The sequence below is a fragment of the Myxine glutinosa genome, chromosome 5 (genome assembly GCF_964187855.1).
Source record: "Myxine glutinosa chromosome 5, kmMyxGlut1.1, whole genome shotgun sequence".
Taxonomy (NCBI): Eukaryota; Metazoa; Chordata; class Myxini; order Myxiniformes; family Myxinidae; genus Myxine; species Myxine glutinosa.
In genome coordinates, this window is record NC_136265.1 from 202,113,487 (window position 1) to 202,137,392 (window position 23,906).

Sequence of the window (23,906 nt, forward strand, 5' to 3'; positions counted from 1 at the left end):
ACGTCAGTTGTCTCTTGGGTGAAATTCGTATGGATTGCGTGGCGAAAGCGCATATATAATACAGCTTTCTGGCGAAGTTCCTCTCACGGTCCGGGGGTCACCGAGACCAGGTATTCACCGAGGGGACCACGTAACAGAATGAAAAATCAGCCATGTGCTGTATGTAACATATTGTGCTTTACAGTATTCGGGCAGACGTCCCTGATCGGGAGCAAGGTTGGGTTTCCGGGAAGAGGCGGGGCGAGCGAGAGATATCAGGTGCAATGGCGGCTGGCTTGTCATGCGATTGTTGAACGGAGATTAAACATTTTGCCTTTACTGGACTGGCCTTCGCGTGGTACACATCACTGCATACTTGAGATATAATGCTTTCAGAAAGTATTCACACCCCTGGATTTTTTTCACACTTTGTTGTGTTACAGCCTGAATTTAAAATGGATTAAATTGAGATTTTTTTGTCACTGATCTACACATAATAGCCCATACTGTCAAAGTGGATTTTTTTTACGGCATAGCCCATAGGGCAAAGCCATCTAGAACAGTGTTTGTCTGTCCATATGTGTGCACTAGTACCCGACTGCAAAGCCGCAATGAGCCGGCGAAGCCAAGGCCTCTTGCCACTATTTTACCCATCACTATGGCATCAGTAGGTTAGGTAGTTGGTAGTAGGTAGGTGTAGTAGGTACCGTACCTAGTCCGAAATGACACCATTTGCACTCTGGATGAGATTAAAATTTATAAAATCTCCTTCTTGATTAATTCGGTGAATTCCGTCTCAACTTCGGATATTTCCGGCCGTGAAAAACTATCCCCTTCGGCCGCGACGTTTCTAAAAAATAATTCTTCGTCAATTTTAGAATATTTGACGCCGTTTTCAGCCTCCGAAACGCGTAATAAGCTTTTTAAAAACATTTTTTCAAATGCTCGAATCTCATTGGTTCCAGTGTTTGGTGACGATTTTCGTTGAAGATAACGAGGTTGGTCTTAAAGTATTTTAATTACAAATTAGAGGTGCATAAGATTGTGAATCAAAAACATACGGGTGAAACTGAAACAAACTCCTATTGAACTTTTTCTCAATTTTTTTATGCATTCTTCCGCATCCGCAAGATGGCGGCCTCCATTGAGTGATTTGGTGCGTCAAAGCTTGGAATTCTCAAAGGATCCAGCAAAATCTGGCTTTTAAACATAATACGTACGCGTTCATTCACAACACCGGCTTCGCCGGCTATTAGTATGTATGTTTGTCCCCTCAAACGTACACCAATCAGAGCTGAAGATCTGGTCACATGCCAGGGGTGATGTGATGTCATTAAAGCGGTATGACTGCTGACTCCACACAACGCCATTTTGATTCCTATGCCGTTCAGGCCGAAAATATCGTCGAACCTGTCATGTATCACAATCTGCATGCTCTGCCTTTACGCTTTTAATTCAGTGTGAAATACAAACAAACACGTGAAACACATAAAGTGAAACACGTGAAAATAAGGATATTTTATAACACTCGATTATTATCGTGGCTGTGGTTGTTGTTGTTTGTGGGTACCTTCTGTGTAGTTTTAGATATTTTTCTATTGCTTCGCAAAATATCACGACTGTATATATAATTTTGTATGCTCGGTCCGTGTTCTACGAAAAGGTTTCTACTGTCGTAGAATAATAAATGTTTCCATTCAAACTGCTGGGTGAATAAACCATACATTAGGACATTAGTGCTCTTCCTCTTCTTCAAACTCGAAATGAGGCTTTTGGAACTGGCAACTTCGTGATTAAATAAGTGATTTTCTTATAGCGTTGATGTTTGGTTCCTGTGTTTACAGTGTATGTCTCTCCATATGTATTGTCGCATCTCCAGGGTTAAGACCCCAAGACGACGAATGGCTGAAACGAGCTTTAACTCCGAGGTGAATTTCAAACCTTGGCGGGATTATGTTTTCATGCGCGCAGGAAGGTTTGAGGCCTTATCTGATTGGAAACACACGGGGTTATTCCAAACCCACAAAACAAAGAAACGAACCAGGACAGAAAGTAAAATTCATCAAACAATGATTTAATGAAAATAAATGCAAACAATTATAATGACTGTGAAGTAAAAACTAAAATGCCTAGGTTGAGGATCCTCCTCTCCGACTCATATACAGACAAGGGAATGATAGAAGAAAATAAAATGCGCTTATAATAGGCCGGTACTCAGCTTTGAGTTCGTACGAGGACGTTTGGGTGCCTGGTGGTCGTTGAGCGGGTCCCGTAGGTCGGAAAATGTCCCGAGCATTGACGGGATCAAGATGGCGTCAAGTCGCTCCTTCGCTGTGCCACGAAGTGGGGCAATCCGTGCAGACGGTCTCTTTTCGCTCTCCAATCCACCTGTATGCCACGAGCTCCACAAACCGCTGCCGTATTCCTCCTCCTCACAGGCGCACATGCGACCAAAACCCGACCAGCACGACCCACGCCCGCCTTCCACCAAGGCACCGAGACAAAGAGATTGACGGGACGGCCCTCACGCGAAGCCAGGACCAGAAGAGAGAGCAAGATTGCGTGACCATGTCTCTTTCCCCTTCAGCTCTCAAATGTTCCACGCTGACGTCACACTCTGTCAAGTCACCGAGCACTACTCAATCATCCCATCGCACCTCCATCAATCATGAAGGCCGGGGTGTGGACTCCTCGTTACGAGTCGTTGGGGGGCAGGGTCCAATCCCTGTTCAGGAATGTTTGGATGACGTCGGCGGTCATGAGGCGGGATTTACATGCCGATCGGCAAATGTACTGGATGTGTCTGACCTGGCAGCGTGGTGAGCGAATGGAGTCATTTGCCTGGCCGGCTGAGTTTTATAAGAACATTAGGAAAAATTACAAGAGCCATTTACACACAGGGGATTTAACCTTACAGACTCTACCTAGATAGCACAACTCCACTCCTCCGTGTGGAGACACCTAAACACTTAACTGGACATTTGACTCGACTGAGATACATCAAGATGGCTTCTTCTTCTTCGCGACACTCGGAGCATGCTAATTTATACGATTCTATCTCGACTAAGGTATTTCACCTACTCCCACAAACGTAACAATATGTATGACCCTCACATATTTATCCAACATATTGGGTGAGTTTTATAGCCCACAATTCGCTTCTGAAAGGTAGAATGAAATGTGCTATTTGGCTTTGCCAGTTATGTTTCTTTCAACACCCTTTCGGGAACATTCATATATTACGTCATATACCTGGTTGGGGCAAATGTTGACACTTCTGATTGATTGGGGGGAACTCAAATTATGACAACAGGGTGGGTGATGATATATGATAGGGGTGTGTGGGGGTTGGGAGGGAGGGGGAGTGGTGGTGCATGCCCCCCAGATCATATATAATTAAAACTTTGATTAAGGGCTCTTCCAACATTGAATCATTTCATATGACTAACTGCAACCACCCTAAGCCTGGTGTTGGCTTAACGGTTAGGGTGGAGGGCTTGGGATCCTAAGCTCCTGAGTTCGAATCCTAGGTAGCTGTTGAATTAACACCAGGTATGGTTGACTCAGCCTGTCATCCTTCCAAGGTCGGCAAAATGAGTACCAAGTAATGGGGTGCTCTCTCAAGGAGGTTGGTGGCAGGGTTTGCACTACGGCCACAGTAAAACACCTCATTCCGTAATATGCACAGTGGTGTGTGTCGGGATGGTGCTGAGGTCACTTTGATAGTGTTGACTAATTGACCAACTTATAGAATAAACCAGTCTCAATACAATCTCTTCACTTCCATGGTGACAGACAACTTAGAGTACTTCAACATAATTTAATACTTGCATTATTTGCTGACTGGTATCTGCCACCCATCTGCCACCCATCTGCCACCCATGTGCCTTTTTCTCAGGATTGGCTCCCGTCTGGCCACTCTCCCATAAAGCCTAGATTTGTGAAGTTCTGCAGAGACTGTTTTTCATCCAGCAGGTTCTCCCATCTCAGCCAAGGAGCTCTGTAATTCTGTCAGAGTGGTCATTGGGTTCTTGGTCATCTCACTGACCACGGTCCTTCTTGCCCGGTTGCTCAGTTTGGTCGGATGGCCAACTCTAGGAAAGGTCTGGCTCGTTCAATTTTTTTTTTCTCATTTCCTTATGATGGAGCTCACTGTGCTCTTGGAAACTTTCAACACTGTCATATATAGAAATTGTTTTACACCCTTCCCCAGATCTATGCCTCCTCGTAATTCTATCTCAGAGTTCTACAGACCGTTTGTTGGACTTCATGGTAGAGTTTATGCTCTGACATGCATTGTCAACTGTGGGACCTTGTATAGAAAGGTGTGTCTTTCTAAATCATGTCCAATCAATTGAATTGGCCACAGGTGGACTCCAATCAAGTTGTGAAGTTGTAGAGACATCTCAAGGATGATCAAAGGAAATTGGATGTCCCTCAGCTCAATCTGGAGTGTCATAGCAAAGGGGTTGAATACTTATTGACTCAAGACATTTCAGCTTTTCATTTTTAATAACTTTGTAAAAAAATTCTAGAAAAATTCCACTTTGACATTATGGGATATTTTGTGTGGATCAGTGACAAAAAAAAAAATTCCACTTTGACATTATGGGATATTTTGTGTGGATCAGTGAGAAAAAAAAATATTCCACTTTAAAATTGCACTGTAACAACAAAACGTGAAAAAACTCATGGGCTGTGAATACAAAGTGTTCCGTCCCTCAGATGGACGTAAAGTTGGGTGTCCCACCTGCTGGCATTACTTGGTGGACAGTAAAGATCCCACTGTCTTTTTTTTTTAAAGAGTAGGTGAGTTATCACCGGCACCATACAGTACAAATTTGGAATTCCAAATTTCTGCCTGCTTCAGTTGAACGTCAGGCCTGGCCAGCTAGTTCGTGAAAGACTTGTGGTTAAAACATGCACACTTATTGTGGTTCTGATGTTACATAGCTACTCCGTTACAGAGCGTTAGTGCTGCCGAAGCAGTTTGTTAGCAAGGGTTATTCTGGGTGGTTTGCCATTGCTTTCCCAGCAATAGAATAGGAATTTGGAAGAACGTTTCCATGCAGCTAATAATTCTCAATCCTGAGCAAGTCGCCATTCTATTGTAGGATTCAGAAATGTGTATCTTATTATAATAGGGCAAACGTATATGGTTATGTTTGTTTGTTTATATGCGACGAAAACGTCTTCTTCTTCTTCTTCAAATAAAATTAACACCCAACACAGTCCGTGAACTCTTAATTACGTTTAGACTGCTGAGATCCCTCAGACCTTCCCCAGGACCCTTAAGACCTCCAAGACCCCTGAAGACCCAAAATACCCCAAAAGACCCAAAAGACCCTGAAGATCCAAAATACCAAAACACCCAAAACACACCAAAAACCACAAAGACCCCAAAGACCCCGAAGATCCAAAACACCCCAATATACCCAAAATACCCTTAAAGGCCCCGAGGATCCAAAAGACCCTGAATACCCAAATGGCCCCCAAAGACCCAAAATACCTGGAAGACCCAAAAGATCCAGAAGACCCAAAAGACCTGGAAGACCCAAAATACCCTGAAGACCCAAAACACCCCGAAGACCCAAAACACTCTGAAGACCCAAAACACCCCGAAGACCCAAAACACTCTGAAGACCCAAAACACCCTGAAGACTCAAAACACCCCAAAGACCCAGAGGATCCAAAGGACCCTGAAGACCCAAATGGCCCTGAAGACCCAAAACACCATGAACACCCAAAATACCCAAAAGACACCGAAATGGTCAAAGATGCCTATCCCTCTGAAACGACGTGTGGTGAGGCGCGCCTTGCGTGCCGAGTCACGCTAGTACCGATCAATGGAGCACCCACTCTGCAGCCAGGATTTTACAACGCCCAGTACGACGACAACGCCAAAACACCACCAAAAAAAATCGGTTGTATTTATTTATTAATATTGCGTTTAAAAACATCCACAAAACCGATTACAAACTCCCAACCTCTGAACATTGAAGGCTCCATGGAGTCAAGGCAAATGAGCCGTGGGAAACACTCATGCAGCTTGGATTATTTCCCGCCATTCCGAGTTGACAGATACTTCGTTGATTAATGAGTTGAACTCTTTGTATTTAATATACTGTACTGCACACTTTGTTAAAGGGGAACCCAAACAACGCTAATCTATCTATTGATACCCTATAAAACATCTATCCAATAAATCAAAAGGTAAACATCTTCTTCTTCTTCACCAGCATTCGTGACGTCGCACCAGGAAGCCGAGTTCCACCTCTGCATTGTCTACGGTTACATGGCGGTGTGGCGGACACAAAAGCCCACTGGCGTGGTGACATCATTCCGCGCACCAAGTGGGCGGTGGCCACGCACCAGGGGTAGGCGTGGCCTCATGATATACACCGGGCGCCCAGCCCGGCACAGTACAGTGTTACAGTGTAGTCTTACAATAAAGACGTTTATATGTTACCGCTTGTCCGCTTCCTCCTTGCTCACAAGCAGCGCGCGTAACGCCGCGCTTTACTGGTGACCCTCGACGTTGGATCTGCTGGAGCGATCCTTCCACACGCGACGCCATCGCCATGGCCGACTTCGTCAAACTTCCGGAATTTTGGGAGGCTCAGGCCGAAGTCTGGTTCGTCCAGGCCGAAGCCCAATTTCAGCTTCGGCGCCTCACCGGCGATGACACGCGCTATTGCCACGTCGTCGCCTCCCTCGGGCCCGGCATGGCCGCTCGAGTTGTGTCCGTCCTTCGCCACCCACCGAACGGCCACAAGTACGAGGCACTCAAGCGGCTACTCCTAGCCACGTTCGGCCTTACGGACGACGCACGGGCCGACCGCCTCCTGGATCTCCCCGAGCTCGGTGAGACGCGCCCGTCGGTCCGAATGGACCATATGCTGTCACTGTTGGGCGACGAAGCCCCCGGTTCGCTATTCCGGGCGCTTTTCCGGCGCCAACTTCCAGCGCAGGTCCGCCTCGCGTTGGCCGGGACCGAGCTAACGGAACCCCGAGCATTGGCGGCCGAGGCGGACAGGTACTTCGCCGCTTCGGACATGCGGGCGAGCGTCGGCGTGGCCGTCACGGCCCTCGACGCTGATGTTCAGCAGCATGTTCCACAGCATCAGCTTCTACAGCACGCTGATGTTCAGCAGCATGCTGATATGCACCTCGTGAACGCCGCCACGCCCCGCCCACCGCCGCGGCGAAAACCGCCACCGCGGGGAAACCCGCCAACTCCACCGGCCTGGCGGAGCCAGCCGCGCTCCTCCAGCTCCACCACCTGGTGCTGGTTCCACGCCAAGTTCGGCCACGAAGCTCGGCGGTGTCATCCGCCGTGCTCCTTCAACGGGTCGGGAAACGCCCGGGCCGGCGCTCAATAGTGGCGATGAGCGCCGGCCATTCGAACAGCCTGCTGTTCATAACGGACACCTTCTCCAGGCGCCGTTACCTGTGCGACACGGGAGTGCAGGTGAGTGTCATTCCCGCCGGCACGTCAGACAAGCACGCCGCGGGTGGGGGCCCCGCGCTGCTTGCCGCGAACGGGACGCCCATCCGTACGTACGGAAAACGCTGCCTCTCTCTGCGGTTTGGAGGGCAGGTTTTCCGATGGACGTTCGTCACCGCCGACGTGCCCATGGCACTGCTTGGCGCGGACTTCCTGTGCGCTAATGGGCTCCTGGTCGACGTCAAGCGCAGACGGCTTGTCCAGGCCGAGACGTTCAGCTCGCTCGCTTGTGCGTTGCCCAGCTCAACGAGCGGCTTGCCAAGCGGCTTGCCGAACGATTCGGTTCCGGCCACGTTGGTCTGTACGCTTCCGGCAGCGGACGCATTCACCCGCCTCCTCGCCGGCTTCCCGGCCCTCACGCGGCCCACCTTCTCGGCGGGGGCCGTCAAGCACGGGGTGGCCCATCACATCCCCACCGTCGGGCCACCGGTCTACGCCCGGGCACGCCGCCTCGAGCCGACGAAGCTGGCGGTGGCAAAAGCGGAGTTCGCTACCCTGGAGCGACTCGGCATCGTTCGGCGCTCAGAGAGCGCTTGGGCGTCGCCGCTGCACATCGTGCCGAAGCCCGGCGGGGGATGGCGACCGTGCGGGGACTATCGCCGTCTCAATGACGCCACGACTCCCGACCGCTACCCCGTCCCCCACATTCAGGACTTTTCCGCCCGTTTGGCGGGCAGGTCCTTCTTCTCGAAGGTGGACCTCATACGCGGCTACCATCAGGTCCCCGTCAGGCCGGAGGACGTCCCGAAGACGGCGGTCATCACGCCATTCGGACTCTTCGAGTTCTTGCGCATGCCCTTCGGTCTGAAGAATGCGGCTCAGGCGTTCCAGCGACTGATGGACAGCGTCCTGCGCGACTTGGATTTTGTCTACGTTTACCTGGACGATATCCTCGTCGCCAGCGCGTCCCGCGAAGAGCACCTACGCCACCTCCGCACGCTCTTCGAACGCCTGGGCCAGCATGGCCTGATTGTGAACCCCGCAAAGTGCCGGTTCGGCGCCGCCACAATCGATTTTCTGGGGCACCGTGTCACCAGGCACGGAGCCGTCCCCCTACCGGCCAAGGTGGAGGCGGTGAAGGGGTTTCCGCGCCCCCGCACGATCAGAGGGCTGCAGGAGTTCCTGGGCATGGTGAACTTTTACCATCGGTTCCTGCCCCGTATCGCCCAGCTCCTGCGCCCCCTGCACGAAGCTCTCCGAGGTAAGCCGGGCAAAGGCGACGTTACCTGGACCGAGCAGATGGACACGGCGTTCACGGGCGCGAAGCTCGCCTTGGCTAACGCCACCATGCTCGCGCACCCGGCGCCCGATGCACCGATCGCCCTCACCACCGATGCCTCGGACTACGCGGTGGGCGCAGTGCATGAGCAATGGGTGCGTGGAGCTTGGCAACCGCTGGCGTTCTTTAGCCGGCAGCTTCGCCCGCCCGAACGCCGTTACAGTACCTTCGACCGCGAGTTGCTCGGACTTCACTTGGCGGTCAGGCACTTCCGCCATCTGCTCGAGGGCCGGGCGTTCACTGCCTTCGTCGACCACAAGCCGCTGATCTTTGCGATGGGCAAAGTCACCGAGCCGTGGTCGGCCCGGCAGCAGCGTCACCTCTCGGCCGTGTCCGAGTACACGACGGACATCCAGCACGTCGCGGGGAAGGACAACCCGGTGGCGGATTGCCTTTCCCGGGCCGTCGCCCACGCAGTCCACCTCGGCATCGACTATGCCCGGATGGCAGCGGACCAGGCCGCTGACCCCGACGTCCAGGCCTTGCGGACCGCCGTCACGGGCCTCCGCATCACCGAGGTGCCGTTTGACGGCGCGGGCGCGGCCCTCTTGTGCGACGTCTCCCTCGGGCGTCCTCGCCCCATCGTGCCCGCGGGCTGGCAGCGCCAGGTGTTTGACGCCATCCACGGCCTGTCCCACCCGGGCGCGAGGGCCTCCCAAAGGCTGATCGCCGACAAGTTCGTCTGGCATGGCCTCCGGAAGGCCGTCCGCGGCTGGGCCAGGACGTGCCTCGCGTGCCAGCGCGCCAAGGTGCACCGGCACACCCAGGCCCCGTTGGCCCCGTTCACGGTGCCGGAACGCCGGTTTGACCACGTCCACGTGGACCTGGTGGGACCTCTGCCCCCCTCGCAGGGTTTCACCTACGTCCTCACCATGGTGGACCGCACCACCCGGTGGCCGGAGGCCGTGCCCTTGGCGTCGACAACGGCGGCCGATGTCGCGCAGGCTTTCATCGCCACCTGGGTCGCCCGGTTCGGCGCCCCCTCAGACATCTCATCCGACCGCGGCCCCCAGTTCACCTCGGAGCTCTGGGGGGCGGTTGCGCAGGGGCTCGGGGTCCGGCTGCACCGAACCACGGCCTACCATCCCCAGGCTAACGGCCTGTGTGAGCGATTTCACCGCTCATTGAAGGCCGCGCTCCGGGCCACCCTCCGCGACGGCGGCTGGGTCGACAGGCTCCCCTGGGTCCTGCTGGGCCTCCGGACGGCGCCCAAGGAGGACCTGCGCGCATCCGCGGCGGAATTGGTCTTCGGGCAACCGCTGCGGGTGCCGGGCGAGTTCCTCCCCGACTCCACGGCACCATGGTCCGCGGCACAGCAGCGCTCCGCTCTACAAGAGACCGCCCAGAGGTTCGCCCCGGTGCCAACGGCATGCCACGGGCACCCACCGACGCACGTCGCCCCGGAGCTTCGCACGGCGGAGTACGTCTTCGTCCGCCACGATGCCCATCGGACACCACTGCGGCCCCCGTACGACGGGCCTTTCCGCGTGCTGGAGACCGGGGCGAAGCACTTCACCCTGGACATCGGCGGTACTCCTGACCGCGTTTCGGTAGACCGCCTCAAGCCGGCCCACCTCGATGTGGACCATCCACCGCCAGTGGCCCGACCCCCACGTCGGGGCCGCCCTCCTGCGGGCGGACCCCCGGCACCGCCCAGCCCCGCCGCCACGCCGCCCCCCGGTCCTGCACCCATCCCAGGGGCAGCCAGGGGCATCCCACCTGGCATCCCTGCACCCCGGACGCCGCCGATCGCCAGGGGGCGCTTCGGCCGGGTCATTCGTCTGCCCCGCAAACTGGCCCTCCAGGTGCGCGGGAATTCTGGGGGGGCGCGTGTGGCGGACACAAAAGCCCACTGGCGTGGTGACATCATTCCGCGCACCAAGTGGGCGGTGGCCACGCACCAGGGGTAGGCGTGGCCTCATGACATGATATACACCGGGCGCCCAGCCCGGCACAGTACAGTGTTACAGTGTAGTCTTACAATAAAGACGTTTATATGTTACCGCTTGTCCGCTTCCTCCTTGCTCACAAGCAGCGCGCGTAACGCCGCGCTTTAGCGGTATGATTTTACTCAAACGGCGAATAATTTTCGAATTTCCACAAATATGCCGGGTCGACGCGTCCTTTGTGGTGGTTGTAGTAATACAAACCGAGATGGTTTCATGCTACACCAATGGCCGAAAGTCCGAGGATTGCCAGAAATGATACGATGTTTGTATGAAACACCTGCATGTACATCGGGCCTACAAAATGTTCGCTTTTGTGCTCGAAACATTTTACAGAGAACTCTTATGAAAACACAGGGACAATACCCCTGGCGCTCACCTGGTAGTATAAACAGTATACTGCACTGACTAAGGGTATTTTAAACCAATTTCAATGGTTGCGAGAAGACAGGGCAGCGTGTACAATCATACTAACATAATCATAACACTTTAAACAAACAAACAAAAAAATACCTATTTTGGGGGGCAACCCTTCCCCCAACCCTGTATATCCCCTTAGACACCAATCTTACTATAATCGGGACAGCTATCCCGCCTTCGGGACAGCTAGACCATTGGTAATGAATATTGATAGTTACGACATCGGGAGGACTAACTGCACGCGTCTTCAGTATCAAGCTTAAATCTGTCATGGCGGATCTGAAGAGCGGAATGCTTGGGGAAGTGGTGGGCTACTTCGGCATGAAGGAGGATCAGAAACGTGGACTCCCACACTGCCACATCCTGCTGATACTTGCTCCTGCATGACGTTATTTTCCCGGGTGCCGCACAAACGGCTGCACCGATCGAGATTTAACGGATGTTTATATAAATCGTTTAAAAGAAGAAAAAAAACCCTTCAATTTCTGATATTTAGCCTTTTCATTTGGACCTCCCAATTGAAGCCCCGCCCGTAGGGCGGGTACCATTGCGAGTTCACCAAATGTCCGTCCGTCTGTCTGTCTGTCTGTCCGTTCGAAGGTACCGTAAAAACTGCTGAACCGATCGCAACGATCTTTTGTGTGGTTAATTCTGGGATCCCCTGGAGTAAAATAGGCTATTTAGTTTTCCCAAATTTCAGCTTTGGTCTCCAGCATTCTCAGGTTTGGACTCCCACATAACATTCGCGTTCGCATAACGTTCATTGTGACGATGTTTTCATTGTGTAAATAGTAATAAATAGTAATCGTATTTTCAACCTTTTTTTCGTCTTCTTATTCCTTTTCTTCACATCCGTGTCATCTTTGTCTTTTCCCTATTGAGTAGCTGTGGCGCGATACGGCCAACGTCTGGGTGAATCGGGTGAATCGGGGAAACTGTTAGGTGTCCATAAGGAAGCTAACATTTTGTCCATAAGGGCCCCCATTTGCAGGAAAAAAAGGTTCGAATCCACCAGCGGCACTGCTACGGTCGCGGGCGCGGTCGCCGTGGCCATGTGTGAGGCGCCATTTTAGCTCTTTCACGAGCCTCGATTCAGTATACAAAAAAAACAAACAAAAAAAAACAAAAAACAAACAAACAACAATTGTGACAATGTTGTTTTCCCGGGTGCCGCACAAACGGCTGCACCGATCGCTGCATGGCTGCACCGATCGGACTCGGTGACCTCGGACAAAGACCTTTTATAAGGACACGGGTTGAATCCCTGCTTCAGAGAATTCCAAACCGTCCCCGCCATCACGGCCGTCTCTCCAACTCACAATCCCACGAGATATGCGGAAAGGACGACCCAAAAACCAATATAAACATTATTAAACATCATTCGTATATAAACATCATTAAAAGTAAATAATGACTTCGGCCAAAGCTCAAACGACGTTTAATCTCCACATGAGAGAATTCCACATAGCTATTTGGGCGGTGTATACGCTAACAGATCGCGATCTCGATTTGAAACACAATGGAATAATATTTACCGATATGAACAGTGATGTGGCTTTTATTGAAATTCTAAAGATACAGTTTAGATTTTGATGATTTGCGTGTGATATGATTTAACGGATGTTTATATGAATCGTTTAAAATAAAAAAAACCTTCAATTTCTGATTTTTGCCTTTTCATTTGGGCCTCCCAATTGAAGCTACGCCCGTAGGGCGGGTACCGTTGCTAGTTTTTCTAATGCCGTGAACAAACTTTGGTACGTCACGGGTGGTGAAGGTTGTGGTGAAGTTTCATTGAAATCGTGTGTGTAGTTTCAGAAAAGAAAGCAAATACCTATTTTGGAGGGGCAAACCTTGACCCACTTTGACCCCCCGTAAACCACCATAGACTTCGATTTTCTTAGTGCCGTGAGCAAACTTTGGTACATCACAGGTGAAGGTTGTGGTCAAGTTTCATCAAAATTGTGTGTGTAGTTTCAGAGAATAAAGCAAATACCTATTTTGGGGGGTCAAACCTGGACCCACTTCGACCCCCGTAGGCTCCCTTCGACTTCGATTTTCTTAGTGCTGTGAATAACTTTCGCTACAACATGGGTGATGAAGGTTGCAGTCAAGTTTCATCGAAATAGTGTGTGTAGTTTCAGAGGAAAAAGCAAATACCTATTTGGGGGGGGGGGGGGGGGCAGACCTGGATCCACTTTGACCCCCTTTAAACCCCCTTAGACCTCGATTTCTTTTAATGCTGTGAACAAACTTTAGTCACAACACAACAAATATAATTTGTGCCAAATTTGGTCACAATCCCTTCAGCGGTTTCGGAGAAGAAGTTGCAAGTGTTTACTGACAGACGGACTGACGGATGGACTGACTGATGGACGGACTGACAGATGCACTGACGGACGATGCGCCATCGCATAAGCTCCCCTGAACTTCGTTCCAGGTGAGCTAACAACACAGATGAATATTAGGCTAACCCTCACCCTAGCTAACAAAACCCACGACCACCCTACACCTCCCATCTCCACCATCCCCCACAATCCCCCATCAACCATCCCTCTAGTTAACAATACCCACGACCACCCCACACTGCTCCCCCTCAACTACTACTACTTGTTTATACATAATGTTTATCAGACAATCACAAACAAAACACCAAAAAGAAACCAGAGCGACAAAGACCTGGACAAAATCACAGCCTGGTCAAACAAGTGGAACATGTCTTTCAATCCTGACAAATCTCACTCTCTTACTATGTCTCTCCGAAAAGATCGACTGGACAACCCTCCCATCTACTTTCTCAACATTCCTCTCCAAGAAGTTCTGTCGCTCAAGCTTTTGGGTCTCACTATCTGCCATGATCTTTCTTGGGAAAACCACATTTCCAAGCTGGCCTCCAAAGCCAGTCGCCGACTGGGCATCCTCCGTCGTGCGAAGTCCTTCCTCGGCACACCTGAGCTCCTCACCACATACAAGGCTTTCATCCGCCGCTTAATGGAATACTGTTCTCCCCTATGGGCTGGTGCTCCTGCCTCACACCTGGCTCGGCTTCACGCTGTTGAATCCAAAGCTTTCAAAATCAGTGGAATCTCCCGCGATGAAGCTATCTCTGAGGGCCTTTCACTCACTCACCGCAGGCAGGTAGGTGGTCTTTCTGTCTTCTACCGACTCCTCTCCGGCCTTGCTCCCCCAGCTCTCTCTGTGCTCTGTCCCCCAAATATTCCTACAGGTCGCACAAGATCTGCCAGCAACCCTCTGATGGTTAAACTGCCGAAATCTCGGCTCTCTGCTCACCTTCACTCTTTCATTCCTCTTTTCTCCCGCCTCTGGAACAAACTCCCACACTGCCTTCAATCCCACTCCTCCCTCCAGGTCTTTAAAACAGCTGTTCACCACCATCTCTTATCTTCCCCCATCCAAAACCTTGATATTTTCTACCCCCACTAATTCACCCCAGATCCACCTTGTTTGAAATTCCAACTTCTTTCCTGGAAGTCCTGGCAGTGTCCATATGTTTATACCTCTCCCACCCCCCCCCCCCCTTCACATGCCTCCCCCCCAAAGCCCTCTCCCTCCCACAGATCTCTCGATGTCTCCATGTCTCTCGGTCCCTGCTCTCAAATGTTGTGTTTGTGTCCTTCCCCCTCTCTCCCCATCTTGTCTACCGCTCCCGATGTTATTTGTTTTATGTGTCTGTTTGTCTTTCTGTGTGATTAATGTTCGTTCTTTCACGAGCCTCGATCTTGTATACAAAAAAAAAAGAAAAAAAAAGAACAAAGTTACTTTGTCAGATTTGCCCAAACAGCTCTATCAGCTGCGACGGATTTCAGCTTGTCCGTATGCGGCCCAGTGTCGCTGCAGACAATATTAATCAACGTCAGATTCGGCCGACCAACTCTCCTTTCTGATAGCTTCCAAAGCAGGACGCTTTTTGCTGCTTCTTCTTCGTGCCGGAGGACATAACCCGCCAATCTCAAACGTCTCTTCCTCACAACATCAGAAATTTTTGGCAAATTACCATATAGTTCAATGTTTGTGACGTGATCTTGCCAAAGGATGTTGAGTGTTTTACGGAGGAGCTTGGTGTAGTTGCCATCGATTTTACGTGTCATGCTACGAGTCAGCGTACACGACTCACACCCATACATACAGTAAGATACCCCCTCCACAATCCCCCATTAACCATTGCTCTAGTTAACAATACCCACCACCACCCCACATGAACATCCGAACTTCTGGCCAAACTGGATCTTTAAATGTATTTTCATTCTGAAGCCGAGGAGATGTAATGTAATGCTGTAGTGGGGCGGCTTAGCCCAAATATTCAAAAGAATTGTGCATTTTGTGAAACAAGCACCAAATTTGGCACAAATGTACATTAATATGTTGCGAACATTTTCAGATATTGGGCCACTTGAAATTCCGTAATTTTTTTTTTCAAATTTTTTCAAATTTCGTAATTTCAAATTTTTCGGGTGACACCGTCACAATTTCGGTCTTCGAGGCCGGCCGATAGGCAAAGTGTGACCGGAAGGGACGAGGTTCTCCTGACCACGTGGCCCTCGATCTGGGAAGCGAGAGGCGTTCCATTAGTGGACGCGCCCCTCACGCCCGACTTTTGGGCGGCCCCGGCAGGCCGTTTGTTTTGACGTTCCGTGACAGGCCCCGCACCCCCACCTCCGGGCCGACCGGAAGCTTGTGCTGAGTACATCATACCTGAACAACTCAGTGAGGCAGAACACAGCAGTGCACACCAGGGTGACCCCTTCAGTGCATAAACCAATTAACCTGTCCACTGCAGGGCATATAGAAATGAAGTTATTTTCTGCATATAATAATAATATAAGTTCAGTTCTATATAACAATTTCTGTTATCACCACTACCACTACAACTACCACTACTACAAGCTTTGTCTGGAATTTTGTGGACAAACAGACATACAGACAAGCTGGGATCAAAACATTACCTCCTTCCACCATTGAGTGTAGAGGTAAACATCATGGAAATTATATCATGCCCTAGATTTAATTCATGCTTACCCGTGTATTTGCTTCACTGGTTCACAAGGGCTTTTGCATACATGTAATTCAGACTCTCGTCTTCATTGCTGACCACACAATGTTCGCAACATATTAATGTACATTTGTGCCAAATTTGGTGCTTGTATCACAAAATGCACAATTCTTTTGAATATTTGGGCTAAGCCGCCCCACTATATCGGCCGGCCTCGAAGACCGAAATTGTGACGGTGTCACCCGAAAAATTTGAAATTACGAAATTTGAAAAAATTTGAAAAAAAAAATTACGGAATTTCAAGTGGCCCAATATCTGAAAATGTTCGCAACATATTAATGTACATTTGTGCCAAATTTGGTGCTTGTATCACAAAATGCACAACAGGTTTGCTATGCTGCTACACTACTGTGCCTATTCCGTGTTTTGCGAAATAATATATATGCGCTTGTGATTCGAGCGGGATTGCGTGAGATCTCACTAGGGTACGCCACAGCGTAGTTCTGACGAATAAGGCAGTTATCTTACACCATCCCACACCCTCCCCCTTATCCCTCCACAATCCCCCATCAACGTGTGTCTGGGTTGTGTAAGTGTCGAGTCTATTCCACGTCGTATCCGTGCCCTATTTATTCTGGAGTAAATATAACTGATTTATCGATTAACACCAAATCCCTGATAAACTGTCAATTGAACGGTAAAAAACAAAACCCACCAATCTGAAGTGAACATTCGACCGGCGCTTTCAACTTCTCTACCAACACCGCCATCTTCACTAATGCCATCTTCATCTGAATCGCTCGCAAAGACTTGAAACGATTCTGAACTACAATTCCTCAGAAAGTGTTTCCATCACTAATTTTGTCTCCAATAGTTTCTTCAAAATCCCACTAATCAGTTTCACCATTCTGAGAAACTTCAGAGTTGCTAATGACGGAGGAATCGGTATCTGAATCCGAGCTTGACATGCACTGTTTCTCTATGTAAACTGCCATTTGCATCAATGTGAGTTCATAGTGTGACGTCACTGGCGAAATCGAAAATCGACACTCAAGGGCTGTTTTCGACACCTTGTGATTGGCAAAAAAAAAAATCGATTTTTTTTCCCCTTAAAATTAGACTGATTAATGGTTTTCAATGGTTTACAGAAATTTTGATGCCTCCGCCGATAAAGTCGCCGGAGGCATTATGTTTTCGGGTTGTTTGTCAGTACGGCTTACGTTACGTGCGTATGTCCGTACAGGCTAAACCTTGTTTTTCTCAGCAACCATATGTCCGATTGAGATGAAACTTTCAGGGTAGGAGTGACACCCTTGCAGAATGTTTTTATGATAATTGTGACGTCATAGGTCACGTGGTATGGCAGCCATCTTGTATTAAAAGCAAATAATTAAAAAAGTATTTCTTGGAAACAGCTGAATGGAAAAATTTGAAACTTGGCACATTGTCAAGTACTCCCAATGCGGAACAAAAGCATGATAATGATGACATCATAGGTGAAGTGGTATATCAGCCAAAAATGTTTATTTTTTAAAAATCCCTTCTCTGAAACTGCTTCACCGATCAATGTGAAACCTGTCATGGCTGGTGAAAATGTGATACTTGAAAACAGCTGAAGGGATTTCAATCAAACTTGTTTCTTTTTAGGACAGTGAACGAGGGCATCTACTATGCGGAGGCATATTGGCGACACAGTCGCATTGTTCTAGTTTTTTCGTGTTTGGGTTTCACTTTAACAAGTATCCACGGGACTTGACAAATATCCAATAACTTCACAAAAGGATGGAATTCAAGAACAACAAATACGAGCAACACGACTCCTTCTTCTTCTTCTTTAGTATGTAGACCATGGCTGCAAGTAACAACTTTGGCTGAGGGCATGGCTCTGCTGATGCACATGACCCCAAGGCAGATTGAAGGAAATGAAAAAGAATTGCAAATCACAATTCAGCCTTTAAATAAGGAAACATACTTTATCTCCGTTGGTACATTGGTGTTGACAAATTCTCCACTCATTGGGAACAAGGTCAAGCCATGATACATCTGTATGGCACAGCATCCTCAGCCCCCAGGCAGCTCAAACACTCTTTGATCTGCACCGGTATGATGTCAACTCGAGCCAAGTTACATTGACTCGAAAATCCGTCACACATAGTTTCTGTAAGAATATCCAAGTTAGGACGCCGTGAAAACACCGACAGTGGAATGATGTCTCCATCACCATTAATTCCTGGTAGTGTGGACATAGCGCTTCCATTCCGTTGGAGGTTATCGCAGCACAAACTAGAGAGTTCATAGAACATGGTACCTGCGCCGTGTTCAAGCATATACAGTACATACTTCGATTTTAACAAAATAATGATTTTAAAGATCTTCAAAAAAAATCAGGAAGTTTAGGGCAACTGAAAAAGTCTTATACATCACCCTTAAACACTAACAAGATGGTGTTGAGTTGCAGTTTATGATATGGAGGCGTTATTGATCACCATAGAATGCAGCGTCAACCAGCATCATACATAATCATATCGGTGGCTTCTTCTTCACCCCGATACTGCACCCTCACACAAAGCACCCACTCATGATATATATATATATATATATATATATATATATACTGTGTATATATATATATATATATATACTGTGTATATATATATATATATATACTGTATATATATATATATATATATATATATATATATATATATATATATATATATATATATATATATATATATATATATATATATATATATACTGTATATATATATATATATATATATATATATATATATATATATATATATATATATATATATATATATATATATATATATATTGTTGCGGATATGAGGATTGTATTTTTTTGATTGTGTTGTATTGTATAGTAAATGGTTGTGAATTATTGTTTTAGTCTGAGCCCTCCTTGCTCCAGTGTGTATAAAGGTCAAAGGGCATTCCGGTAGTTAATTCCATAAAGCATACATTGAAGGACACTATAATATCCCTGTTCAGTAGTTTATTTCCTTATTCTGTGTATTAGGTTAATGCGTTGTCTTCCATTAAAATGACACTCCATTGCACCAAGTGAAATAAGATAGATTCCCTTCATTCTTCATTCCCATTCCCAAAACCTCCATTTCCGTCATGGCCAAGCCTCGATTGCCAATATTACATCCCCTCCAAAACCACCATTGAACATGTGCTCGGGTCGGGGAAGAAAGGCGTGCCCGCCCGTCGTCATCAAGGGCGGAGGCAGAGGGTCGCGCGACCAACCAGGGCCGAGGTGAGCACACCGATGGGCGTGTCCTAAAGGCCGGCGGCTTGATCGCCGGAGGCGTTATAAAAGCGCGCGCGCAAGGTCCTGCGAGAGAGAGAGAAGGTTCAAGGTCAATTACAAGCAGTTGCGCCAGAGACGGCAGACGCGTCCTGAGGTGAGCCAGAGAAGCAGCGTTGACTCCACCAGGCAGCTTCAACCCGTTACCCCGCGGGAACCAGATAGCGGTGGCATCGGTGGTCGTCGAGGTCCAGCCGACGTCCCGTGCGGGATCAAGCCCGAACCATCTGTCCCAGCTGAACCTTCCCATTCCTCCTTCCAGCATTCATTCCTGCCATTCCATCCTTCTTGTGTACGTGAGTTTGTTCTGTTTGTTCTGTCCTGGGTTAATTAAGACTGCATAGGTAAGCTAGCGATTTTCACTGTGTCTCTAAAATCTTCTGTATATTATTTTCTTATCTTTCCTTCTCCTTGGTTATTTTGAGCCTGTAAATAGTAAATAAATTTAGTAGTATTTGCCAACCTTTTCGTCTCCTCCTTCTTCTTCACATCCGTGTCGCTTTTGTCTTTTCCCTATTGAATATCTGTGGCGCGATCCGGCCAACGTTCGGGAATCGGGTTAGTCGGGGTAACTGTACGACCGCGGGGCCATCCGCTCGGCAAACATAACATCTTATCCGCGGGCCGTAACAATATATATATATTGATGCATATCATGGTTCTTAGAAGTATTATGAACGCGATTTGTGTTCTGCAGTGTTCAAGTATATAATTCAATTTAAATAAAGGTTCAACGAGGTTTAAACGTATATTAATTAATTAATTCCGGAATTTACTGCCGTTTAGCCCAGTGTCTATTACATCACCCGATCTAACATGTTACATTAGTTATTCGTGCTTGTTGTTTGTGTCCTTTATAACGATCTTAAAACAGTAAGCTTCCTGTTTGGAATGATTGGTCTCACCCCGGAGGGGATGCGAGACTATGGCAACGTGCATGTCTGTCTGGGTGTCTGTCTATGTAAGTGTCCGTGTCTATATTTTTCACTTTAAAAAATGGTTGTCTCTGCAACTGATAGATGCAAAACTTTAAACATAAGAGGGAGTCCCCATGGAGAATATTTTATTGCTAACTCTGACATCATAGGTCACATGGTATGGCAGCCCTATTGGATTATAAAAGGAAACATTAACCATGCCTACCAAGCTACCCATGTTTTGCTTGCAGGACCAATCAGAGGTGGAGCCAAGAGGGCCATTTGGCCTGGACCTCAAGCTCAAAGGAGGTCTCAAATTTAGACACTTGCTAATATTTTTGGCATTTGTTAAGTTTCGCAGAACATTGGTTCTGATGGTACAAGAATTCAGATGAGACTGTGATGAAAGAAAGTATCCTCTCAAATTAGCTGATTAAGTTAGTGTGGATATGACTCCAAGGGGTTAACATTGCTTAGTATGGTTTAGTTAGCTCCTTAATGAATGACCTATAGTAAGTGTGAGGTAATTTAATCATGATATTCGATATGTGTCGCTTTATGTATAGACAGATGATATCCATCCTCCCTAATATGTGTCAAAAAACTGCCATCCCTTTATAACCTTATTTAATGTTCTACCATCTGTAATCTGTCTTTTATGTTATTTTTTCAGATCTGGGTAGGCTGTCAGCCCACAGTTTAGGTGGGAAAGCCATGCTCCAGCAGGCCCGAGAAAAGAGGAGGGCCACCCCAGTGACGAGTATGAGGGGTGGTCCTCCACCCATCAAACGGACCTTCAGGCCAATGGCGAGTAAGAGGGGTGGGGATCATCATGGCACAAGGTGAGGGCTGGAGACATTACATGTGCATGCCACCAGGGGGGAACCAGGAGTTGCCTGGACTGAACGTTTGCAAAGGCTGTGTCGTGTCTGCAAGGCTGCTTACTGTGCCTTCCTTTAGCATGGAGCTCACCAGCACAGCTCGGGTATTTCCTGTCTTCACCACCTTTATCTGTTGTCCATCCCTCGTAGAATGACTGAGGCCTGAAGATAGATAATTAAGGATCCCGTCCGTTAGTTGGTTTCATGGGCACGTATTGGTGAGGGTTAAGGGGTATTTGTTATTTTATTATTAATTGTTATTGCTTCATCTATTCCCCTGGCCAACCTCCTCCACCCCTCCGCCCGCCCCTCCATGAACATCAATCATTACTGTTTTTAACTAGAACGGCCCTCAGTAGAGAGCATACCTCCGCCAGGTGCACAGTTTACGTTTTGTATCCTGGAGTAGAGCAGAAATCACAATACAGAATCACATTTAATCAAAATCATCCGTCCACAACTTTTTAAGATATCCTGCTTTATATCGTTTTTGGCCCTCTCTCCCAATGGTGAAGAATCACTTAAAAATTCTATGAGCCGGATCCGGATCCGGATCTTCACCAAAATGTAATCGATTCGTCCTTGTCACACACGCCCAACCTGTCCACCAAGTTTTGTCCAAATCCGTCCATAACGTTTTGACATATCCTGCTATATGTTGGTTTTAGCCCTATCACTCAATGGTGAAGAATCACATAAAAATTAAATAATTCTCATATCCGAATCCATATTCAGATCTTCACCAAAATCGAATCGATTAGTCCTTGTCAGACACCCAATCTGTGCACCAAGTTTCCTTCAAATCCATCCTTAACTCTTTGAGATATCCTGCTATGTATCGTTTTTGGCCCTATATCCCAATGGTGAAGAATAACTTAAAAAATTATACTCACCGAATCCGGATCTTCACTAAAATCTAATCATTTCTTCCTTGTCACATACGCTACATCTCTGCCAAATGTCGTCCGAATCCATCCACAACTTTTTGAGATATCTTGTTCACAAACGGACAGACAGATAGACAGACAAGGGTGAAAACATAATTCACCTTTGGTGGCGGAGTTAAATATACCTGGTCTCTGGGTGAATTTGGGTCGTTGTGATCATTCATTGGTAATTAAGGGGAGCCCGTTGAGGGTTAATTGGCTGTGCCAGACCATTAGTCGCATCTCTGGCTTTATTCAGTCTTAATTAGAGACGACGTACAGGTATATGGTACTATTTACCATAATGCCTGGCTGATTCGATGGTCCCACCAGTGCGGTATCAGGGTGAAAAGACCCATAATCCAAGCCAGGACGGACGACCAAGCTGGCCATTATGATCATGTTGACACCTGCCAGATTCGTACTAGACAACTGGAAGAAACCCAGGCGGCTACAACAATAGAAACAAAGCACTACTAGTAGCTGATGCTGGATCAAGTGTGTGGCAAGGTAGAGGATTGTTACATTTTTGTGTCTTTTGCAGTTTTATATCCAGTTGACTAAGGATTTATTCATGTTTGAGATTTTCTCATTATTATCTTAATATGGTAGCTAAATAGGGGTGTTGTTTGAGAGATACGTCATTTTGAAAGTCCTCTGTTGCCAAATTGCTGTTTCCATGGCAACCATTATTTATTAAGAATTCGCAAGTATCGTGCGTCTTCTTGTTCTTGTTTATTTTTTGTTTCTTGTGCAACATCTTCTTGTTCTTGTACAACATCTTCGCGTTTATTTTTTTTATTCCCATGCAAGGTCGAGGCTCATGGAAGAGTCCGGTGATGGAGGGTAAAAAGGCAATCATTGGGCCACAACTGAACAGAACAAGCAGAGGGATTAACGAACAGGAAAATAAGAAATAGAGGGTGATTTACTCGATGTGATGCAATATGTTTAATGTATATATGGAAGTGATCAGTTCAGTAAGTCTGTGACCTGCCATCAAAGTCTATGACTAACAGAATTTGATTGGGCTCGCCATGCTTAATATCCACTGCGACTACACGAAAGCTAAATCTCTCTTCAATAATTTGTGCATTTGCACAGAAAAAGGTTAGAAAAGCATTTACTAAATAAAAAATATATTCAAATTATATTTCACTCTTTTTTGGAGCTTGTGATGGTCTTATTTCATTTTTAGTGCCGCCATTTTGTATTTATGGCCAGGGTCCTCAAAAGCTGGAAGTGTCCGAGGCCTCTCTGAACCTCTGAAAGGGCTTGCTTGCTTGCTACCCTTGCTTTATTGTCTTGTTATTTCGTTCCCTGCACACGGGGTTTTGCAATCACGTGTGTGTGTGTGTGTGTGTGTGTCCGGGTGTGTGTCCGGGTGTGTGTCCGGGTGTGTGTCCGGGTGTGTGTCCGGGTGTGTGTCCGGGTGTGTCCACGCCGTAACTTTTTTACCATTTGAGTTTTGTCATCAAATTTTCAACAAAGCTTTATTATGATAATATGGAGAAGGTAAATAAATAATTTTGACAAAAGGTCAAAAGGTCAAAGGTCAGCATCACCTAAAATCATTAATTTTCATCCAATTGACTTGAAATTTAAATTTACCATTTGAGTTTTGTCATCAAATTTTCAACAAAGCTTTATTATGAGAATACGGAGAAGGCAAATTAATAATTTGGTCAAAAGGTCAAAGGTCA

General features: G+C 47.7%; 1 protein-coding gene across 1 annotated transcript in view; it reads left to right on the plus strand.

Moving 5' to 3' along the window:
* The first annotated feature begins 3,586 nt into the window (after nt 1–3,586).
* The window catches only part of RSPH9 (radial spoke head component 9), a 98,957-nt gene continuing 78,637 nt past the window's right edge, over nt 3,587–23,906 (plus strand). Inside the window, exons 1-6 of the mRNA XM_078777455.1 lie at nt 3,587–3,637; nt 4,705–4,784; nt 4,933–4,949; nt 5,808–6,052; nt 6,193–6,280; nt 21,070–21,238. Coding sequence (XP_078633581.1) covers nt 3,587–3,637; nt 4,705–4,784; nt 4,933–4,949; nt 5,808–6,052; nt 6,193–6,280; nt 21,070–21,238 — 650 coding nt within the window. The remainder of the gene's footprint in view (nt 3,638–4,704; nt 4,785–4,932; nt 4,950–5,807; nt 6,053–6,192; nt 6,281–21,069; nt 21,239–23,906) is intronic.